The sequence below is a fragment of the Quercus robur genome, chromosome 2 (genome assembly GCF_932294415.1).
Source record: "Quercus robur chromosome 2, dhQueRobu3.1, whole genome shotgun sequence".
Taxonomy (NCBI): Eukaryota; Viridiplantae; Streptophyta; class Magnoliopsida; order Fagales; family Fagaceae; genus Quercus; species Quercus robur.
This window is the reverse complement of record NC_065535.1, coordinates 27779687-27804250: the sequence shown is the minus strand read 5'-3', so window position 1 is coordinate 27804250 and position 24564 is coordinate 27779687. Positions and strand designations below refer to the sequence as shown.

Sequence of the window (24564 nt, the reverse complement as noted above, 5' to 3'; positions counted from 1 at the left end):
CTAGAAATGTTTTTTTTTTCTTTTTTTTTTTTTTCTCTATCTTAGTGGACTCTTTATGGAAAATTAAATAAATGAAATAAAGGCTAACATATTATTTTTGTTCCTAAAGTTTGTATGAAATTTTATTTTTCATCCAAAAAATTTTAAAGAAATTTTTCAATAGTTTAGAAATACGAAGATATAACTTTTTACAATAACTTAGGAAAGGAAAGCAAACTTTTTAAATTGAAAATTAATAATTAGAACATTTTCAATAGTTTAGGGATAAAAAAGTAATATTTTTAAATTTATGAATGAAAATAATACTTCAGCTAGAAATAAATTTCTCTATCTGAGTGGACTTTTTATGGACAAAAAAAAAAAAAAAAAAAAAAAAAAAACTTTTGAATGCATGAGGAGATGTAAAAACTTTTGTGGGGGTTCAGAATGAATTGTAAATGTTCGTGGTGAACGAACACACTGTTGTGAATGCGATGCACCTTGGGGCCCAGGTATGTGTTTAAGAAAAGAGTATATATTCCCACTAAAACTCTTATAAACTTTCCAACGTGAAACCATGTGTTTCATTGCCTTCAACTAATGTTCAAGTAAATCACCCATTTATTTTGGCTTAAAGTTAGCCAAAAAAGTCCATTCTCAAAATCAATTAACTCACATGATGGGTGTATCTATATATATATATATATATATATATATAAAGTAGTGATTTTGCTTCAATAGCACTTATCATCTCAATTAGATTTTAATGCCATTTTTATTTTTGGATAAATTGCAAATTACATCCATAAAATTTTGAAGTATTTGAATTTTACACCCTAAAATTTCAAATTTTGGATTTTACCTCCTGAAATTTGGGGTATTTGGATTTTATACCTTAACATTTCAGAATTTAGATTTTACCCCCTAAAGTTTGGGAGTGTTAGGAGCCTAAATTCTGAAACTTTAGGATGTAAAATCCAAATATTCCCAAACTTTAGAGACTAAAATTCAAACACCTTTAAAATTTATGGGGTAAATTCCAAATTTTAAAACATTAGAGTGCAAAATCCAAACATTATTAAACTTTAGGACGTAAAATCTAAATTCTAAAATTTCAAAGTGTAAAATTCAAACACTCTCAAACTTTAAGGGTGTAATTTGTAATTTACCCTTTATTTTTATATAACTTGGGCCAAATTTTTGCCTTTCTTTGTTAAATATATTATTGCTTTCAAGAACTTTGTGTAATTTCAGCCGAAAAGCTTGGGATATGACAAGTTTTTTTTATAGGTATGTAATTGGGGACATAAAACAACACAAAAAGATGTATTATCATTTACAACACCCAATAAAACAAAAGGTTTGGTTAATGTATATCCTCAAGGTATATAATATATATTCATTATCCATTATTGAAAAAAAAAAATTCAAATTGAAAAACTGTATAAAAAAAATTAATAAATTTTTCATTTTTTCTTAAAAGGTTACATAAAATGGTTTACTAATTTCTTTACCAGGTAGACGTCAGTAAAACCCATAACACAATAATGATAGTGGCCCAAAAAGCATGGAAAATGAGTCCAGTCTGTACTCTGTAATACTTAACCCCAAGCCTTAACTCATAAGTCTCAAGAAAAGCTAATCCAAAAAAAAAGAAGTCTCAAGAAAAGAATTTTTTTAGTACCAACACCAAACACTTCCCTGTTCCCTCCACTCCAGTCCACCATCTTCTTCGCTGCTTTACTTTCTTCTCTCAATTCAATAATGTCTGCTCTGGAAGCGTCTTCTTCTACTCCTGCTTTTGCTACTTCATCGTCATCATAGTCATTCGGTGGTAAGAGAAGTACTTCTTCTTCTTCTTCTTCTTCTTCTTCTTCTTAGACATTTTCACAATCATAAACCCAAATCAAATGCATGCCAAGAGTTATCACTTTCTTCTTTATGATTATATCTTATACTTTACTCAATAATTGTTGTTCTGCAAGCAAAACTTAATAGATGTCATTACTTCAAGTTGACAGATGACAAGGAAAAAAGCTAATCAAATTGACTTTATAGACTAAGCTTGTTATTATAAGAAACTAAATAATTTTTTTGTTGATTTTTCTCTTGGTATCACATTAAACCACAACCAAATATTCCATGTCTCATCCGGAGAGGTTTATTACTCTCCCATCTTCAGAAAACTTTCATCTTTATTTTCCATGATATACAAATTTCATAATTATTCTGTGGGAAAGCACTCCTCTTTACCATGTACATATGATCTTAAATCATCATATGCTATCTCCCGTGGAAAATCGATCCATTGTAATAGCTTTGCTGCCCTCTTCTGAGCTAGAGAGCAACCCAATAATGCCACCTCAAAAAGTACTATAACAGTTCCTGACTTGGCCTCCTTTTTTTTGTACAATTGGGCTGAGCTTTGATGGAACTAAAATCATTAATATGTAACCTAATAATTCTTGGCATTTGGGTTTATCTTCCCATGCTATGAAGTTGTTATAGAGTTGAAAAAACGTGGATTTTGTTATTCATCTTGAGACACTCTGATTCGATGTTCACTGGCAGTTGATGCAATGCACAAAAGCTTTTGGATGATTGTTTAAAATCAGTATGTCTTGGGTGGAAAATTTTAAGTTTCGCTGGATCATGTCTCTTGTACAACCTTCTTGCTGGACAAGTTTTTTGTCAGATTTATGGTGTCTGTCGTATATTTCGTGGTTGTGTTTATATATTGGAATTTTGTTGGAAGTCAATTATAGAGGACAGTGGTATGAAGTTATGAGGGAAGGGAATATCATAAATGAGGTAATAGAACTTAATAATTAGAAGAGGTATCATTTATTCTAGATACAGCTTCTCTTATTTATCATTTTGGTGATGTGGTTGGTTTGTCCTCTACAGTTTGAAGTTTGAACAACTTGTCAAATATGAACTAGAGCATTAAATTAGTTTATTTTCAGCTCATATTTATTGACTTTTGAGTAAATGGAAGCTTGCATTCTTTTTTTAATGTGAATGAGTTTATCTTGAATGATCGTCCTCCACAATTTGCTATATAGACAGGATTACAGTAGAGTAACTACTTATATGACCTGAGCATATGGACATCTTATTTGCAAAAATAGTTTTTTATCTTCTAAACATGTGTTCTTTTCTCTTTTTAAGTTTTTATTTGAACTGATAGCTCTCATCTTTCTTTGGTTAGAAGACTTCTGTTGGAGGATTTGGGTCAACTCTTACTTAAACAAGACCCTTTAGAAGCACAAATTAATAATCACATCTGGAATTTGGAACTAGGATATTTGGTTCCTCCACACCTCTTGGTGCAACAAGTCAGTCTGCATCTGGTGCAAGTAGCACCCCTGCCTTTAGTGTTATAACCATGAATTCATTTATTGCTACAAGTACACCTGCCATTGGTGCTATGACCACCCCTGCCTTTGCCGTAATGAGCACCCCTGCCTTTACCATTATGAGCAACCCAACCTTTAGTTCAACAAGTCCTGCAAGGATTGAAGTCATTGTGTTGAGTGTCCCTGTATTTAGATCTGATGGAGCATTTGGAGCTACAAGCAGTCCTATGTTTGGTTCATCCAGTACTTCTATATTGGGTTCTTCAAGCACACCAACATGTGGTGCCTTAAGTACTCCTGCTTTTGTGTCTTCTAGTGTCCCTTCCTTCAGTGTTGGGTCCACTTTAGATTTTGGCCAATCAACTCCTGCAATTAGTGCTGCAAGCATACCTACATTTGGTGTTATGAGCACCCTTGCCTTTAGTGTTACAAGCACCCCAACCTTTAGTTCAACAGCAAGTCCTGCATTCTTTGTGTCAATTACCCCTGTATTTGGTTCTAGTGGAGCAATTGAAGCTTCAAGCAGCCCTATATTTGGTTCATCTAGTACTTCTATGTTTGGTTCGTCAAGCACTCCTGCATTTGGTGCCTCAAGCATGCCAACACTTGGTGTCCCAACTACTCCTGCATTTGGTTCCTTTAGTGCTTCTGCTTTTGGGGCTTCTAGTAACCCATCTTTCAGTGTTGGTTCCACTTCAGCTGTTGGCCAATCGACTTCTGCATTTGGTAGCGGCCCATTTGGTACCACTGCCACTCCTTTTGGAGCTCAGAATTCTCCTTTTGGTAAGTTATTTTGTGACAAGCTTCCTTATTTGTATGGTAGACTTTTGTAGGATTATACATATTTATTTTTGTATCTTAATCAATAATTATTGAAATTTGTCTCCATATGAGCTGTTGTACAGGAGCACAATCTACAGCACCAGCATTTGGTGGCACTGGCATTGAGCAGTCACCTTTTGGGAGTCAACGTGGGGGAAGTAGAGTAGCTGCTTACACTCCAACAACTGAAGCAGACAGTAGTGCTGGTGCACAGGCTGGTGGGAAATTAGAGTCAATATCAGCTATGCCTGTATACAAAGATAAAAGCCATGAGGAGCTGAGATGGGAGGACTATCAATTGGGAGATAAACGTACATTTTTTAAAATGTGTCGAAATTCTAAAATTTTTATGGTGCTTACAGCCAACTATAATAAGACTTTATATTATAATTTGAAATTTCAGGTGGACCTGCTATGACCACCTCTGCCTTTAGTGCTACGTGCACCCCAAGGTCCCCAACCTTTATTTCAACAGAAACTCCTACATTTTGTAGCATAGGGATTGCATTTGGTGTGTCAAGTGCCCCTGTATTTGGATCTGGCAGAGCATTGGGAGGTTCAAGCACACCTGCATTTGGTGCTACAAGCACCCCAGCCTTTGGTACAACAGCAACTCCTGCATTTGTTAGCAAAGGGACGACATTCGGTGTGTCAAGTGCCCCTGCATTTGGATCTGGTGGAGCATTTGGAGCTTCAAGCAGTCCTATAACTAGTTCTTCAAGCACCCCTGCATTTGGTGCATCGAGCATGACTGCATTTAGTGTCTCAAGCATGCCTCCGTTTGGTACCTTAACTACTCCTGCATTTGGTGCCTCAACTGCGCCTGCTTTTGGGGCTTTGAGCATGCCTGCATTTGGTGCTACGAGCACCCCAGCCTTTGGGACAACAGCAACTCCTGCATTTGGTAGCAAAGGGGCAACATTTGGTTTGTCAAGTGCCCCCGCATTTGGATCTGGTGGAGCATTTGGAGCTTCAAGCAGTCCTATATCTAGTTCTTCAAGCACCCCTGCATTTGGTGCGTCGAGCATGACTGCATTTAGTATCTCAAGCACGCCTGCACTTGGTACCTTAACTACTCCTGCATTTGGTGCCTCAACTACGCCTGCTTTTGGGGCTTCGAGCATGCCTGCATTTGGTTTTATGAGCACCCCAGCCTTTGGTACAACAGTAACTCCTGCATCTGGTAGCAAAGGGACGACATTCAGTGTGTCAAGTGCCCCTGTATTTGGATCTGGTGGAGCATTTGGAGCTTCAAGCAGTCCTATATCTAGTTCTTCAAGCACCCCTGCATTTGGTGCGTCGAGCATGACTGCATTTAGTATCTCAAGCACGCCTGCACTTGGTACCTTAACTACGCCTGCACTTGGTACCTTAACTACTCCTGCATTTGGTGCCTCAACTACGCCTGCTTTTGGGGCTTCGAGCATGCCTGCATTTGGTTTTATGAGCACCCCAGCCTTTGGTACAACAGTAACTCCTGCATCTGGTAGCAAAGGGACGACATTCAGTGTGTCAAGTGCCCCTGTATTTGGATCTGGTGGAGCATTTGGAGCTTCAAGCAGTCCTATATCTAGTTCTTCAAGCACCCCTGCATTTGGTGCGTCGAGCATGACTGCATTTAGTATCTCAAGCACGCCTGCACTTGGTACCTTAACTACTCCTGCATTTGGTGCCTCAACTACGCCTGCTTTTGGGGCTTCGAGCATGCCTGCATTTGGTTTTATGAGCACCCCAGCCTTTGGTACAACAGTAACTCCTGCATCTGGTAGCAAAGGGACGACATTCAGTGTGTCAAGTGCCCCTGTATTTGGATCTGGTGGAGCATTTGGAGCTTCAAGCAGTCCTATATCTAGTTCTTCAAGCACACCTGCATTTGGTGCGTCGAGCATGACTGCATTTAGTGTCTCAAGCACGCCTGCACTTGGTACCTTAACTACGCCTGCACTTGGTACCTTAACTACTCCTGCATTTGGTGCCTCAACTACACCTGCTTTTGGGGCTTCAAATGCACCATCCTTCAGCTTTGGGTCCACTTCAGCATTTGGTAGCAGCCCATTTGGTACCACCACTACTCCGTTTGGAGCCCAGAGTTCTCCCTTTGGTGAGTTATTTTGTGCCAAGTTTCTTTGTTCTTGTGAGGAATTTTGTTAGGTTATACATCTTTAATTTGGTATCTTATTCAATGTCGTTTTGTGTCCAGCTTTTTTGATAACTCTTAACTTTTATGTACAATTTTTTAAAACCTCACTTTTTCAAAGTACAAGCATACTTTAACATATTTTCAGCAAAAACAATCAGCAAAAAGTTAAATAAGCTGATGCCAAATACACACTAATAATCATTGAACTTGGTCTCCTCTCCTTATGAGCTACTGTACAGGAGCTCAACCTACAACAACATTTTGTAGCACTGGCTTTGGGCTTGGGAGTAAACGTGAGGGAAGTAGAGTAGCTGCGTACACTCCAACATCTGAAGCAGACGGCTGTGCACAGGCAGAATTAGAATCAATATCAGCCATGCCTGAATACAAAGATAAAAGTCATGAGGAGCTGAGATGGGAGGACCATCAATTGGGAGATAAAAGTACATTTTTTTAAATGGGTCAAAATTTAACAATTCTTATGGTGCTTACTGCCAGTGATAATAACTCACACTTTACATTATAATTTAAAATTCAGGTAGACCACTTCATCTTCCTGCTGGTGGGATTTGCTTTGGTTTGTCTCCCTCACCAACATATGGCCAATCAGCTGCAAGTCCTAGCCTTGGTGGTTTAACTTTTGCAGGGTTAGCTACTCCTACGTTCGGTTCTTCACCTTTTAGCACGTCAACTTCATCCAGCCTTTTTGGATCAACATCATTATCAACAACAAATGTATTTGGATTTAGTTCATCTCCATCTATTTTTGGTTCACCATCATCTCTCTTCAACTCTGGTCCATCTCAGGCAACAAATCCAGCATTTGGTAGGTACACTCAGTCATCCCCACTATTCCAATCATCTACGCCTGCAATCAGGCAGACAGGCTCTACTTCTGGACAGACAACTTCCCTTGGGCAGAGTACAAGTTCTCCCATTGGTCAAGGAATCTAGTGCTTCCTCTACTGGATTTAGAGTAAGTACTTCTTTGAGCACATAGCCCCTTATTAATTCTAGCAACTCATTAGGTTTCAATCAATGAAATGCAAATAGCTCTATAATTTATTGAAGTTTCTCTCATTATATCATTTTTAGAGCTTTTTGTTTCATTTGTTTAATGTAGGTTTTGAAAGAAAATAGGAAAATAATTAATAATATGATTTCTAGTATGAGTTTCTTCAATTTTGGTTCGATGATGCCTATATGCTATTTCCAATACTCATCTGTGCTATGCTGCGTTGATTGGAGCAAGAGGAAAAGATTCCTTCCCATTTTTCTCTCTTTGTTAGGTTCTATATTGGTCATCACCAACTTATTATCTCAAATGGGTCTTGATTTAATGCACAATGTATGATCGGATGGGAACAGGACGTAAGAGGCAAGAAATGTTGTCGATACTATAGGAGTTAGCTCATACTTGTTTTAAGGCCACTAGCCAAAGGGCCTTATGGGCTGAACGGAGCATAACAAGAGAAACAGAGTGGGTATTTTGGGAATTTGCACCGGGTAGGGTTATGATATATATAAACACTGTTGTAACCCTAATTTCTCATTTAGTGGATTATTAGTTGCCCGCTCCCATGGACGAAGGCACATTGCCAAACCACTTAAGTTCTTTGTGTTGATTTCTATCTTCTCTCTTCTTTAATCTTGTGTAACCTGATTTTCACAACAAATACAAATAAATTTAGTGTGAAGTACTACTTTGGCAAATTTGGCTTTCATAAAATTCTTCTTTTTGTTATATAATTTACACTTGAGCAAAGATTGAAGAAGCTTAATAATGCTATTCATTTGTGTCTATTTATTACAGCTTATTAGCTAGCCATCATTTTTTTCCCAAATTATTGGGTATAGCTTCTTAAAGTCTCATGTTTGTTGGAATTTTTCCTCTCGGACCTTTATGGCCATTATTGTACCAGGCTCTGTCCTGACCAAGCTGTTACTGCTTCCTTATCTTAGTTAATGAAATTATCCAGTTTACCAATATACATATATATATATATATATATATATATATTAACAAGTAGACACTTATGGCATAGTCTTTATGAGCCACAATTAAAATATTGTAGTTTGTTTGTGACAATTCATTGGTTGGTGTATAACTACTCTTGTTGTCTTATTTAGTGAATGCGAGTATTATATGATTTTGTAAATGTAAGTTGCTTCTTGTTATAGTGCCTGCAATTTCATGCTCATGTTGTCTAATTCTGGGTCACAAGACCAATGTTGAATAAATTTGTTGCTTTAAGGTATATATAATTCTTGACAGTTTCTTTACTCAGTTTCTACTGCTCCAGAAGAGGCGCCTATCCCTCTGCCCAACCAAGCTACCGACACCATCGTAGATGCACCAGCACAAGAGGAAGTTAAGGGTGACTAGTCTTTTTAGTCTTCTCAATAGGTGTAGTTGGAGGCAACTGCAAGAGCCATTCCAGTGGAAGCATCGCTGAACATCTTGATGTCAACTTTTTTTTAAGTCAATTTATAATTTTCTCTTCACTTCTTGCAGCTAGAGTTAAGGTACGGGAACCTCTTGGCAAGCTGAAGTCAGATATCATATACTGAGAAGCTAATACTTCAGAAGTGCTGATGTGCTGGCACTAGAAGAGGCTGTGCAGCTGACCTAAGTTCAGAGAAGTGTGTTTTTTATCCTCTTCCATTTGTGAATCCGCATCTTTTGTGGGATTCCCACGAACTTGACATTTGACAACCCTCTATGTATATAATCAAAGGGCACTTGTACTTGTTTAATATATAATCAATAAAACCTTCTGGTGTAGGGAATGTGTGTAGGCTGAACTGTTTTTAGTTTTGTTTAGCAATGGAAGTTGCTTAGAACATTTAGTAGGTGGTTAGGCACCTCTACAAGAACACTAAGTTCCAATGAAAAGCACACAATGGCTTAAAATCACTAATTCTCAAAAATTCATCACTAAAATGAGAGTACAAGAGTGCTTATACAATCTGTCCTACAACTAACAGCCATTAGTTTCTTGCCAAGTGTCAAACTAATACTGGTTACATCTAATACAAGTAACTAATTCATCACTTCCTGTCTCAAAAAAAGAATAAAGGTGCTTCAAAAAAAGAATAAAGGCTTAAAATCACTAATTCTCAAAAATTCATCACTAAAATGAGAGTACAAGAGTACTTATATAATCTGTTCTACAACTAACAGCCATTAGTTTCTTGCCAAGTGTCAAACTAACACTGGTTACATCTAATACAAGTAACTAATTCATTACTTCCTGTCTCAAAAAAAAGGATAAAGGTGCTTCAAATATAACTAAGTTAATAATAAAGTGCGTTAACAACTATTTTTCATTTGTTGATCCTGCTTTGAAGCGCATGGCCATGCGTACTCGATAAATTTGTCTGCCAAAAATTCTGATCAAAGGTGTTCTAGGATCTTTTGATGGGTCAAAATAAGTTTTCTATAGTCATGTACAATTAATAGTTAAACACATTAGGGCATTCAGGTGGCAAATTGGCTGTTGTGTTGCTAAGCTTTCTATCTTTTGGTAGAGATTTCTGGATTCTACAGTGGTATCCTTCCCCGTTCCTGAAGCTACTTTTATATTTTGTTTGCATGGAGGGGGAGTAGAGGGAAATAAAGTAGAGGGAGGAAGTAAGTTAAATTATCATGTTTTGATTTTTTTAAGGGTGGAGGGGGAGGGATTTGGAAGGGTTTGGAGGGGTTCTAATTACTTCTAACCCCTCATTTTTAATTCTCCCAAATTGGAGAGATTTGAAGGGAAAGTGGAGTATAGAAATGCTTGACCAAATAAATTACTCAATTTACCCTTACTATATTAACAAAATTACAAATTATGAAAAGTCTAATTATTCCTCTCCTCCTTACTTAATTTTAAAAAATCCAAATAAGGTAGAGAATAACCATTCCCTTCTACTTTCCTCCCCTCTACTCTCCTCTCCCTCCAAACTTCCAAACACAGCATTAGAGAGGAGAGAATACCAGCTATATATTCTTGAGATCAATAATTTCCTTGCATCAAACATTGATAATACATAGAGGGCTTACTACAGGGAGGCTCATAATTCTTGAAAATGTTTCCAAGTCTTGGTTGGGTGGGTTCTTCAATATGAACTTCCCCTATGTTTGGTTTGCCATCGTCTATTCCTTTATGTGAAGTCCTTAAGCTCATGATATTTACCATGGCCAAGGATTATTCTAAGAAGGTGAAAGGAAGGTTTGTACACGCGTGAAATTTGAATTGAAATCATGACTTAAGTCACCATTTCAATTCCGATCTCGAGTGTGTACAGTCGTGTAAAAGTGTGTATAATAACTAATAAACATTAATTATAAATGGAAAAAGTTAACGACTATCCTAAGAACATTGTTTTAAGAAATATTTTATAGGTAAATAAAAAAATAACTTTTTTATTTTTTATTTTCCATAAAAGTGTTATTAAAATTTTCTTAAAATTATGCATTAACAAATGCCTAAGGGCATCCATTAACCGAACCAATCATAAATTAATAATCCCCATGGCTAGCTTCTAGAATCCAATTTTTATTTTATTCTTTTGTATGAAACTTTTGTGCAATTTGTTTTTGATTTTGTGTGTGTGTGAGTATATATACAAACGATTTTAGATTAAGTCTTGTGGGGGTACGAGGATCCAAGACAGTCAATAAAGGGGGTGAGGGCATTTCCGAGGAGGTAGACCTCGAGGAGTGTAAGGACTAAGGCCCAAAATAGTGTATTGGGCCTTAGGCCTTGTTCGAGGACATAAACAAGTCCGAGGAGGAACGAATAGCTACTAAGGAATTCCCAGTTGAAATCTCACAAGTGGGGTATGAATAGAAAGATATCCGAAGAGGAATGCCTCCTCGGATACGATAAATGTAGTCCAAGTATGTACTAAATGCGCCCTGTGAACATACGAGAAGGAAGGAAATTCAAAATATCTAAGGAAAAACTGCTACCACCGCATTAAATGCATTGCAACTACTTTTCTGACCGCATTTATGTGGAGAAGACTTCTGAACAGTGCTACATTGGCTACTACAACTCACAGAAGGCTGAAAGGGGTGTCTGATGAGACGGGTACTCAAGTAGGGACTCAGATGATCAACAAGTGTAGGATCAAGATGATCCAAGAGCAGCTATATAATGTGAAAGACCCTCCATGAGAAAGGGATCGAAAAAGAGAGAGAAAAAAGACGAAGTAATCTAAATCATTCTGAGTGAACATTATATCTAGATTTAACCTTTTCGGACTGGAAGTTTATTGGTATCAGCATCCTTCGTTCGTGCTTGAACACCATGCAATTCAATACTAGTTGTTGTCCAATTTATGAGGACCTAGTTCTTTAACCCATTTTCTACAAATTCATTATATTGGGCTCACTGGACCAAAATTCCATACATTTTCGGCTTAGGCCTCAAACTATGACCTTACAGGGAGTATTGGCGGGATGTCCTCAGAAAGTACTCCATTAACTCGTATAGAGGTTGAATGGCCACAATTGGCGAAGGCATTGAGGACACCCACCTAACCTCAGAAAGTCGAGAGACAGAGTTAAAAGGAGCACAGCACAACCCAAAAGTGGAAAAGGGTAACTAAGCATTGAACAAGGAAGAGAAGAAAAAGGAAGGACAAAGCAACCATCCCTTCTACATTAAATGCACTGCAACCACTTAGTAGGCCGCATTAATGGGGAAATAACCAAGAACAGTACCCACACAGCTCACATCTTAGTGTAAAACCTTCTAGCAAGGTCTTGATAGAACAAGTATCAAGGAAGTCTGATCCTAGCCCTCCAAATGTAGAGTCTAGATGCATTTTGATGAACTATATAAAGCCAAGAAGCACCTGGATCAGGGACAAATTTGGGAGAGAAAAAGAGAGATTATCCAATTGTAACCTCTTCCTCAGACTGAACCTAAGGACGAACACTTATCCATTTCTAGACTTTTTCAATTGAATACATTCAATCACACCTGAGATTAATCTGGCTATCATTATTTATCTTATCACGGGTATTTATAGATTGACCTTGCATCCCATCTCTAAAATTAATTGTGTGAGCAAAAGGTAACACGTTAAAATCTGTTTAATCCATTAGTTCCACTTTTTGCCCGCCACAAGTCTCATGTTCTTAACTTTGTCAATTAAAGTCCCAAGCTTATGAAATTATTTCAACGTGAGACCACGTCTATCTCCATGATTCATTTATGTTATTTTGGATAGTAATGTAATAGAGAAAATGGTAAACTATTGATAAAATCTTATGTTTCACTTAGGTTAATTTATTTTGATTTCTTAATACTCCTTTTCACTATAAGAGAAGCTTTTTCTTTCTACCATCTCTATTCATTTATGAACAAGTTTTAGGTGAAATGCGAAGTTTAATCAATGGTTTCCCACTTATTTATGCTTTGCTACTACTTAGTAATATAGATGAGCAAAGGCTTCAAATTGAAATGATTTCATAAATTGGGAAGTTTAATTGACAAAATTAAAAACCTGAGACTTAATCTAAAATATGGTATAAACTTTGGGTCTTTTATGTAATTTTACCTAAATTTATTTAGTGGGAAAATAACATTGACACATGAGAGAAAAGTTGTATTTGACTTTTTTTTTTTTTTCCAACCTTTGGTTTGTTTATTTGCCATGTGTCTTTCATCTAATTAAAAATTGGAGGGAATGAAAGGATTTTGAATGGAAAGGGAGACAGACCATATATTTTTATATAAGTATTGTGGGGGGACAAGGATCAAAGGTAGTTAATGGAGGCCACAAGAGTAATTCGGAGGAGGGGAACTATACGGAGAGGACTTGTTTAACTAGTAAGGAGTTCGGGATGATGCTACTGATGAAGATATCAAGGATTCCTACTTAACCTCGGGAAGGTCGAGAATCCGGAATGAAGGAAGCATGGTGCAATCCCTAGGGAGACAAAGGTAACTTGGTTCTGAACAAGGAAGAGAAGAAAAAGAAAGGACAAGGCAGCCATCCCCTCTGCATTAAATGCACTGCAACTACTTATTTGGCTGTATTAATGGAGAAATGACCATGAACAGTGTCCTTTACAACTCATATTTTGTTGTAGAAATCTTCTAGCAAGGTCTTGATGGGACAAGTATCAAGAAAATCTAATCTCAACCCACCAAGTGTAAGATCCAGATGCATCATTTCTAATTTATATAAAACCAAGGAGCACCTGGATCAAAGTGGACGGGAGATTGAGGGGAGAAAAACAAAAGAAAGAGAGAAACCATTCAGCTATACTTTCATCCTCGGACTGAACCTAAGGACGAACACTTAACTAATTTCTACGCTATTTATAATTGAATATTTCCATTTTGCATAAGAAAATTTAACTCTGATCTTTGTTTCATGTTGCACAACAGGTATTTCATGGTTGACCTTGCATCCTATCTCTATAAATTCATTGTGTGAGTGAACTGTAGTTTAATTAAAACCAGTATTAATTAACCGATTTACTTTTTGCCCGCCACAAGTATCATTTAAAATGTATCATTTTACTTATCTTTCTGTTAAATTTATGAAAGAGCACGTTAGTACTCTCATTGAAACATTTGCGTTTTATTTTAAAGCATATGAAAGAAAATTTGAAATTAACTCAAATAAAGAAAAGCCTATTTAATCTAGAAAAAGAGAGAGTAAATTTTAAGCCCTATAATTTGAGAATGTAACGAATAGCACATGTAATTTTGCAAGTAATAGGTTAAACCCTAACGTTTCCAAAAAGTATTGTACTAAACTCTGCGACTTCAAAGATTACAAATTATACCCTCAACATATATGAAACTCCAAACATAATGCATTTCTACTTAAATGGGTTAAAGTTTAAATTGTTATTTATTGAAATTTCCAGGTTTAATTTTTAGTTTTTGAAATTATAATAGGGATGACAAAATTCCCTACTTTGGAGTCTTTTGGGTTAATATTGCAAAATCTGAACTTAATTTGCGTTATAGGTACTGTTTGAACTTAATTGGGGAATTGAGGAAAGAGAAAGAATTTCGGCAACAGTGTTGCCGAAATTCAACAAAAGTAGGAGAGAGAAAGAGAAAAAGTTGGAGAGAGAAAGAAGAGGAATTTCGGCAATGCTGTTACCGAAATTCCTCTGCCCAAATTCCTGCCCGGTCCTGTGTAAAAAAGCAATTGCGGCAATACCATTGCCGAAATAGGGAAAAAAAAGAAATTTTTTTTTTTTGGTAATTGTGGCAATGGTATTGCTGAAAATGGGGAAAAAAATTGAATGGAATTATGGCAATGTCATTGCCGAAAATGAGAGGAAAAAAAAATATTGTTGCCGAAATATGGGAAGAAATTTTAAAAAAAGTGTTACGTTCACAATATTTTTATAATACTTTCACAACAAATCACAGGTGATTAGTTATTATTAGTTCAAATTTGATTTTAACACTGAGATTACTTTTTTAATCTAATAATAACAACCTGCCACTTAAAATTTGTTGTAAAAATATTGTAAATACCTATCATTTCTTAAAAAAATAAAAATAAATAATAGAATTGTGGCAATGAGATTGCCGAAATAGGTGTAGAAAATTTTCATCTATGTCGGCAATCCCATTGCCACAATTCTTTTAAAAAAAAAGAAAGAATTGTGGCAATGGGATTGCCGAAATTCCCATTGCCACAATTCTAAAAAAATACAAAAATAAATAATAAAAAAAAGAAAAGAAAAGAAAGAAAGAAAAAGAAAAAGAAAGAGAGAAGAATTGTGGCAATGGGATTGCCGAAATTCCCATGGCCACAATTCTTCTCCTTCTTCTTCTTCTTCTTTTTTTTCTTTTTTTTTTTCTCACATTTTCGGCAATGGCATTGCCAAAATAGGTGAAAATTTTCTACACCTATTTCGGCAATCCCATTGCCACAATTCTATTTTTTTTTTTTTTTTAAGAAATGATAGGTACATACAATTTTTACAATATTTTTACAACAAATTTTAAGTGACAGGTTGTTATTATTAGATTAAAAAAGTAATCTCAATGTTAAAATCAAATTTGAACTAATAATAACTAATCACCTGTGATTTGTTGTGAAAGTATTATAAAAATATTTTGAACATAACACTTTTTTTAAAATTTATTCCCAGATTTCGGCAACAACATTTTTTTTTCCTCTCATTTTCGGCAATGACATTGCCATAATTCCATTCAATTTTTTCCCCATTTTCAGCAATGCCATTGCCACAATTACCAAAAAAAAAATTTCTTTTTTTCCCCTATTTCGGCAATGGTATTGCTGCAATTGCTTTTTTACACAGGACCGGACAAGAATTTGGGCAGAGGAATTTCGGTAACAGCGTTGCCGAAATTCCTCTTCTTTCTCTCTCCAACTTTTTCTCTTTCTCTCTCCTACTTTTGTTGAATTTCGGCAACACTGTTGCCGAAATTCTTTCTCTTTCCTCAATTTCCCAATTAAGTTCAAACAGTATCTATAACATAAATTAAGTTCAGATTTTGCAATATTAACCCAAATGACTCCCCTACTTTGTCTAACTTGTCCTATCTCGCACTGATTTTCCAGCTCTTGAGAACTGATAGGGTGGGGGACATGATTTGCTTGCCCCACCTTATCTTGCCTCGTCCTAGATTTGTGTGTTTCTATAGACAAAAGAGATTAAATTATATTTATATACACACACACATATATATATATATATATATATATATCCAACTTATAAATAATTTAATTTTTTATACATATTCTATTATCAAAAAAAAAAAAAAAACTTTCTTTTTGTCTCTCTTAGCATATTCATGACACCCCTCCTATTTTGCTTCCATTTTTGTCTTGTTGATGTTTAAGTAACTTCATTAGGAATGGTAGAATATCTCCAACCGTCATGTCCCAAACTTGCCACGCTTTTACCTCGAAAAGGGAATGGGGCACCTTGATCCAATCCCCCTCCCCTACACTCTGCCTTATTGCCATCCAAATTATAAGATTTAATTTTTTTTTTTTTTAATTTTGAAATAAAGTGTTAAATTTATTAGATAAGGTTTTGGTCCAGTGCTCATGTAATGGACTTGACACAATGCTGATATGTGACAAATTTTGGATAAGTATCCACATTGTTTTGAATCCATTACATAGGAGCATTGAGTGATAGGCGTGTAAAAATAGAATTTGCAAGGCACAATTACTATTGCTCTTCCACCAAATTTAAGTTCTACAAGAACACTAGACTCAATGGCAAAGCTAGAAAATTTTTCTAAGAGGGGTTAAGCTAAATACTATAACAAAATTCTTTATAAAAAAAGTATTAATATATAATTAACTTTAACTTAACAAAGTTTCCTACTTTCTTTCACGGTTATATTGAGCTTGAACTAAATTTTTTTTAGCCAAAATTTTTTTTTTCTACTATAAAGCTAAGAAATCACTCAAAAACTCATTCTCATATCTATAATGGTAATCTATGATCATGTTCAAAGAAACAATATCTATTAAGTTCACATCTTTGTGCAATTTTCAGTATTTTGGATAAAGAATTGAGCAATGGCATCCAAATTTTGAACACTTTTTCTTTTAAAATATGCATCAATTGTGAATGATTTCCTTCCTTAAATTACTAACACTTTTTCTTTTACTCTTTTTTTTGTCACACATACTATTTTATCAAATAAAACTATGTAATTAAAAAAAAAAAAAACCATAAGACAATAACAAACTTTAGGGTCTGTTTGGTAAATATGTTTAAACAAATATTTTTAGTTTTCAAGCAACATTATATGTATTTTTACATACTTTTTCACCTACACGTATTTTAAAAAAATACAAACAACATTACTAAAACAACATTATCAAATGGGCCCTTAATTACTTAAACCATTTTCAAATAAACTAACTATCAAAGATATGAAGTTTCCAAAAAAAAAAAAAAAAATCAAAGATATAACATAAAGAAGAACACGTCAACAGGAAGACTCCATTACTAAAGCTCCATTTGGTACGTGTATTTAAACAACAGTTTTTAATTTTTATGGTACCCATATTAAACAACCGCTTTCAGTTTTTTTGAAAATACATGCGTTTAAAATAATATACCAAACAGCTCCTAAACTTCAAAATATTCAAAACGGAGAGAGAATGACAGAAATAAATAATAGAGAGAGATACAGATACTACTGCACCACTACCACTGGTCTGGAGGAAGGTGATTGCCGATCATCGGAGCAGAGCAGACGAAAGGGCAGATTTCTTTATATTTGCGAGGGATCATTGATTTTTTTTCCCTTACTTGGCTGATTTGGGTATTTGCTATAGAATTTTTTTTTTTTTTTTGGGTTTGGATTTGAAAATTTGTTATTGAATTGAACTTGGGCCAGATGCTATTTTTTTTTTTTTTTTTTTTTTTTTTTTATATCTGGGCTTTTCTATGGAAATTTAAGATTAAGGAGACCAAAGCAACCAATAAATTTTAAAAACGCTTCTGGTATTGACGTACTTTTCACGCAGACTAAGTGGAACTGTGAAAATGTGAGTGACTTAATTTAAACGCAGCCCAAATATTATATATACGCAGTGAGAGGCAGTTCACAACCTTAAAAATAAAATTCTAGTGTGTTACTACTGTTTATGCTTTGATACCAAATATCTACGATTCACCACGGTATGTACCTTCCTTCAAAACATGTGATTTTTATGACATTAAACTGTTTTACAGTAACTTTTTTTTTTTTTTTTTTGAGAGATACGATAACCTTTTTAGTTCCATACAAGTACAACATAATTCAACCACGCACAACCAAACATGCCAATGTCTCACCCGTAGAGGTTTATTATTTTCCAATCTCTTTCATCTTTATTTTCTATAATATACAAACTTGGAGTTATTTGTTTCCCATTAGATGAAGTTGTGCTAGAGTTTGAATTAAACATGGATTTTGTTTTTCATATCAAATGGGTTTATTCTTGGGACACTCTGGTTTGACATGCACTGGCAGTTGATGCAATGCACAAAAGCTTTTGGGCTGATTGTTAAAATCAGTTTGTCTTGTGTGGAAATTTTTAAGTTCTTCACTAGTTTCATAGAATCATGTCTCTTGTATTTCTCTTCTTGCCAGACAAGTCATTTGTCAGAATTATGGTATTTTTTTTTTTTGTATTGTTTCGTTGTTGTGTATTTATTGGAATTGCTTTGGGAAAGCCAATTATAGAGGACAGGGTTATGAAGTTATGAGGGAAAGGATTATCATAAATGAAGTAATAGAACTTAATAGTGTTTATTCTAGCTACAGTTTTTTTATTTTATTTTTATTTTATTTTATTTTATCATTTTGGCAATGGGGTTGGTTTCCTCTTTACAGTTTGAACAGCTAGTCAAATATTAACTAAAGTATTAAATTGGTTTGTTTTAAGTTCATATTTATTGACTTTTGAGTAAATGGATGCTTGCATTCTTTTTCCATATGAATGAGTTTATCTTGAATGAACATCCTCTACAATTGGCTATAAAGACAAGATTACAGGAGAGTAACTACTTCTATATATGATCTCTTAAGCATATGGACATCTTAGTACTCTTTGCAAAAATAGTTTTTTATCTACTGAACATGTGTTCTTTACTCTTTTTAAGTTGTTTTTTTGAACTGATAGCTCTCATCTGTCTTTGGTTAGAAGACTTCTCTTGGAGGCTTTGGGTCCACTCTTACCCGAACAAGACCCTATAGATGCATAATTTAACAATCACATCTGGAATTGGAAGTAGCATATTTGGTTCCTCCACACCTTTTGGTGCAACAAGTCAGTCTGCATCTGGTGCAAGCAGCACCCCTGCCTTTAGTGTTACAACCATGCTTTCATTTAATGCTACAAGCACACCTGCAATAGGTGCCATGCCCACCCCTACCTTTGAGGTTAGCATCCCTGCCTCTGGTGCTATAAGCAACCTTGCCATTAGTGTTACAAGCACCCCAACCTCTAGTTCAACATCAAGTCCTGCATTCTCTGTTTCAATTACCCCTGTATTTGGATCGGGTGGAGCAATTGGAGCTTCAGGCAGTCCTGTATTTGGTTCTTCAAGCACTCCTGCATTTGGTGTCTCAACTACTCCTATATTTGGTTCCTTTTCTATTACCTTGTCTCTCAGTGTTGAGTCCACTTCAGCTTTTGGCCAATCAACTTCTGCATTTGGTAGCAGCCCATTTGGTACCACTGCTACTCCTTTTGGGGCTCAGAATTCTCCTTTTGGTAAGTTATTTTGTGACAAGCTTCCTTATTTGTATGACGGACTTTTGTAGGATTATACATCTTTATATTTGTATCTTGTTCACTAATTACTGAACTTTGTCTTGTTATGAACTGTCGTATAGGAGCCCAGTCGACAACGCTAAGATTTGGTGGCACTAGCATTCGGCAGTCGCCTTTTGGGAGTCAAAGTTGGGGAAGTAGAGTAGCTGCATACACTCCAACAACTGAGTTTCAGAATGGGGCACCAACTGCTGGGAATTTACAGTCATTATCAGCCATGCCTGTCTACAAAGATAAAAGTCATGAGGAGCTGAGATGGGTGGACTATCAAGTGGGAGATAAAGGTAAATTATTGAAAACATGTCAAAATTCTGAAATTCTTATGCTGCTTACAGCCAACAATAATAAGTAAGACTTTACATTATAATTTGAAATCTCAGGTAAACCAGCTATGACCGCCTTTAATGTTTCAAACACCCCTGCCTTTAATTCTATGTGGACCCCAAATTCAACAGCAACTCCTAGAATTGGTAGCATGGGGACTGCATTTGGTTTGTCGGGTGCCCCTGTATTTGGATCTGGCAGAGTATTTGGAGGTTCAAGCAGTCCTGTAATTTGTTCTTCAAGCACACCTGCATTTGATGCCTATGCGCCTGCATTTGGTGCCTTTTGCAGGCCTGCATTTGGTGCCTCAATTTCTCCTGCATCTGGTGCCACAAGTACACCTGCATTCGGTGCTGCGAGCACCCCAGCCTTTGGTTCAACAACAACTCCTGCATTTGATAGCACAGGGATTGCAATTGGTGGGTCAAGTGTCCCTGTGTTTGGATCTGGTGGTGCATTTGGAGCTTCAAGTAGCCCTATATTTTCTTCAAGCACCCCTAAATTTGGTGTGTCGAGCTCACCTGCATTTGGTGCCTCAACTACTGCTGCCTTTGAGGCTTTTAATGCCCCATCCTTCAGCCAATCAACTTCTGCATTTAGTAGCAGCCCGTTTAGTAATACCACTACTCCATTTGGAGCCCAGAGTTCTCTTGGTGAGTTATTTTGTGACAAGCTTCCATCTTTTTGTGAGGAATTTTGTTAGCTTATACATGTTTAATTTTGTATCTTATTTAATAATCATTGAACTTGGTCTCCTCTCCTTATGAACTGCTGTACAGGAGCTCAACCTACAACAGCATTTGGCAGCACTGGCTATTGGCAATCACCTTTTGGGAATCAAGCTGGTGGAACTGCGTACACTCCAAAATCTGAAGCTGACTGCAGTGCACAGGCTGCTGGGGAATTAGAGTCAATATCAGCCCTGCATGAATACAAAGATAAAAGTCATGAGGAGCTGAAATTGGAGGACAATCAATTAAGAGATACAGGTATATTTTTTGAAAATGTGTCAAAATTTTAAAATTCTTATGGTGCTTACTGCTTACTGCCTACTGCCAGGAATCATAACTAACATGTTACATTATAATTTGAAATTATAGGTGGACCACTTTGCGTTCCTGTTGGTGGGATTTTCTTTAGTTCGTCTCCCTCACCAACCTTTGGCCGATCAGCTGCGAGTCCTTTCTCTTTCTCAATGCCTTCCAATCAATCTGCACCAAAAACTTCCGGCCTTGGTGGTTTAACTTTTGCCGGCTCAGCTACTCCTGCATTCAGTTCTTCACCTTTTAGCAAGTCAACTTCACCCAGCCTTTTTGGATCAGCATCATTATCAACAACAACAAATACATTTGTTCTTAATTCATCTCCATCTATATTTGGTTCAGCATCATCTTTCTTTAACTCTGGTCCATCTCAGGCAACAAATCCAGCATTTGGTAGTTACACTCAGCCATCCCCATTATTGCAATCATCTATGCCTACAATTGGGCAGACCGGCTCTACTTTTGGACAGACAACTTCCCTTGGACAGAGTACAAGTTCACACTTTGGTCAAGAAATATGTGGTGCTTGCTCTACTGGATTTAGGGTAAGTACTTTATCAAGCAGGTTATCCTTGATTAATTCTAGCAACACATTTGGGTTATGATCAATCAAATGTGAATAACTCTTAAAATTATTGAAGTTTCTCTCATTATGTCATTTTTTGAGCTTTTTGTTACATATGTTTAATATAGGCTTTGAAAGAAAAAAGCAAAATAATTAATAGTATGATTTCTAGTATGAGTGTCTTCAATTTTGGTTCAATGATGCCTATATGCTATTTCCAATGCTTATCTGTTTTATGCTGTTTTGATTGGACCAAGAGGGAAAGATTCCTCCTCATTTTTCTCTTTGCTAGGCTCTAATATTGGCCATCACCCATTTGTGATCTCAAATGGGTCTCAATTCAATGCACAATGTGTGATTGGATGGGAAGGGAATGGTAGCGGTAAGAAATGTAGGGGATACTGTTGTAGTTGGCTCATATTGTTTATAGGTCACTTGCCAAAGGGCCTTATGGCTGAACTGAGTGGAGTGTAACGAATGGAACAAAGTGGGTATTTTGGGAATTTGCATTGGGTAGGGTTATGTTATCTAAACACTATTGCAACCCTAATCATACTATGGATTATTAGCCGCTCACTTCTGTGGATGAAGGCACATTACAAATTTGCACTAGAATAAGCCATGGGCATGTAAATAAATTAGAAAAAAATTTATGTTATTATCTTGGAATAATTATAAGAGTAATGTTTTTACACATCATCAACATTTATTAGTTATCTTCAACTAGAAGGATTTTTTATTTTTGAAGCCATATTTCTGAATTGATTGTTAAAGTAGTTGCATTATAGTTTATTATTTATGTATGTTGATTGGATGAATTGAGCTAGCCCTTTCTCATTTTTGCACCTAATGGTGGTAGTAAGTCAGCAAGTCTCTTGGATCTTGAAGAGTCCATATTGTAGCCTTTAACTAGTCTTATTGTGGTACTTCTGACCTTTGGAGGATTGTATACCCTCTCTTATCACCTTGCTTTGAACCAATTTCTTATACTAGGCAATTTGTTACTTTCTAGGTTTGTTCTCTATATTTCTGAACTCATGTGCATTGAAAAGAAGAAACTTGATTTCTTCTATTTTGATGATATATTTGTTCTTAGTAGTGTTTTTGTCCTATTTTCCAAGTTTGTTCTGTATATATCCAAACTCAAGTGTATTGAAAAGAAAAAACTTTTTTTTTTCTATTTTGATTATAATGTTTGTTCTTAGCAGTGTTTTTGTCTTGTGTCTAGGCTTGTTATGTATATTTCTAGGTTTGTTATGCATATTCCTGAACTTGATTGTATATTTCTAGGCTTGTTTTGTATATTTTTTAATTTGTTAGTCATAGTCTTTTTGTTTGTATAAAATTTAAGCTCACCTATTTGTTTTGATGTTATTTTAACAGGATGACAAAAATTCCTCTCAGGGCACAGATACTGTGGTTGGTTGGGTACCTTTTGGTTGGCATGGAGTTTGAGACTAAGTAGCATGGATACTTCCACAATGTGGTTGATTTTGAAACTTAGTAGCATGGATAGTGAGGAATTTGGTTATGTGGCTTATAAATTTTTTTATTCTACATTGGCTCTGATATGACACAAGCTTGTCTGAAATTGCAAGGAGTGCATGTTGCTAATGCTGATAAGGGTGCAGAGATAAGTGATGGCTGATGAGGCTTGCCTGCTAAGGATAGAATGCTTGTTGGTTGCCCCGCTTTTTTTCATATATAGGAATTGTTAGTTGATCAGGTTGTTAGCTATTGTTTAAATAAGGATTGCTAATACTTCAATTAGGATTGCTAGTGGCAAGGTTTACCAGTTAGAATTGCCAAATTTCCTATCATTATCGCTTATTATTTTGAATTTCCAAGCATTGAATTCGCATTTAAGCAAAGAATGAAATAGAGAAGGCAAGCAAATTAATTCCCGAAAATTTTCTACTCTTTGTCACGTTCTTGGAGGCTAGTCTATTTTTACTACAATTTCTATTACCAAACCTGGGTTGTATCACCTCAAATTTGATTGTGCTTTATATTACACATATATGGCATAATGCCCCCTTCTATCTCTTCCTTGATCCAAGTAAGGGTTGAAATCATCTTAGGAGTGCAAAATTTCGCTAAAGCAACACTTCTAGTATTTCAAAAATCAAAATTTCACTAATATCATGCTTATTGCAAGGCTTATGAACTTAAAAGCAACATCTCACCATAATTGTGCCCTTTAAAGTTTAAACATAAGAGTGCCAAAATAGGGCTTGTACAATTTCCTGCTGTAGTGTCCTGCTTCACTGGAAATAAACATATGGAATTTAGTATAATTTTTGACAAAAATCGTGGTTACAAATCCCTCCTCTCTAATAAATTCCACAAAGGCAAAACATCTTACAACAATGAGATCCCCAATTGAAAATTATAAAAAAAATAAAATAAAAAAAGTTGGAAGTAAAAGAAAGGTTATTGCAAGCCCTCTTTTCATGTTCATTAAATGATCGCTATTTAGTGACTGGCAATATAAACACAACCGATTGTTCCTAATTTTAACCACATTTAGATGGTCTTGGTTCTCCAATTCTTGGACTAAATGGCCCTCTTGCACTAAGCACAGGAGATTGTATATATTATCTAACAATAGTGGCCTCTGAAAGACTTCTAGATTCTTTGGATAATGTTACATTGTGGCTTGTTACCTTGGGACAGTACATCCGTAAAAATCTCACCCCTTCTAGCTGTAATTAATAAGTCCTCAAAAAAGAAAGGGATTTTGAACACTTCCTACAAGATTTTAGTACAAAGGCCAATCCAACAGGGAAACTTCCTACATGAAGTAGTGAACCTAAAAAAAGGCCTCATTGGTCTCAGTAAAGACCATCTCATTTGCATTTTTTTGGGGATTAGTAATAATAAAGAGTGTCTCAAATTTTCAACCAAAGTCCAAATTCATCCTTGAAAAAAAATACATGAAATGCCAATATTAGATGACAATTTGACCAAGACAAGTAAAGCAGTTTAAAAATTAGTATGCAAGCCATGAAAAAAAAAAAAAAAAAACCACGAAATTCC

The 24564-nt window shown here is 35.7% G+C and overlaps 1 protein-coding gene across 7 annotated transcripts; it reads left to right on the top strand.

Moving 5' to 3' along the window:
• Nucleotides 1-1603: 1603 nt before the first annotated feature.
• Nucleotides 1604-23452, top strand: LOC126713152 (uncharacterized). Of its 7 annotated transcripts, none has more exons than XM_050412824.1 (7): nucleotides 1604-1813; nucleotides 3191-4121; nucleotides 4244-4471; nucleotides 4564-6261; nucleotides 20697-20906; nucleotides 21018-21505; nucleotides 22909-23452. In XM_050412824.1, the coding sequence occupies exons 2-7, from the start codon at nucleotides 3368-3370 to the stop codon at nucleotides 22978-22980; spliced, it is 3450 nt and encodes a 1149-aa protein (XP_050268781.1). In that variant the 5' UTR covers nucleotides 1604-1813; nucleotides 3191-3367; the 3' UTR covers nucleotides 22981-23452. The 7 variants fall into 7 exon arrangements, with proteins under 7 accessions (XP_050268781.1, XP_050268782.1, XP_050268780.1 ...); XM_050412825.1 differs by having other exon boundaries at nucleotides 1604-1822; XM_050412823.1 differs by having other exon boundaries at nucleotides 1605-1813; nucleotides 3194-4121.
• Nucleotides 23453-24564: the final 1112 nt, after the last annotated feature.

Coding starts and splice junctions, on each gene's coding strand:
- LOC126713152 (XM_050412824.1), top strand. CDS start 3,368: ATGAATTCATTTATTGCTACAAGTACACCTGCCATTGGTGCTATGACC. Junction 4,472..4,563: donor CTATCAATTGGGAGATAAAC/GTACATTTTTTA, acceptor TTGAAATTTCAG/GTGGACCTGCTATGACCACC. Junction 21,506..22,908: donor CTTGCTCTACTGGATTTAGG/GTAAGTACTTTA, acceptor TTATTTTAACAG/GATGACAAAAATTCCTCTCA.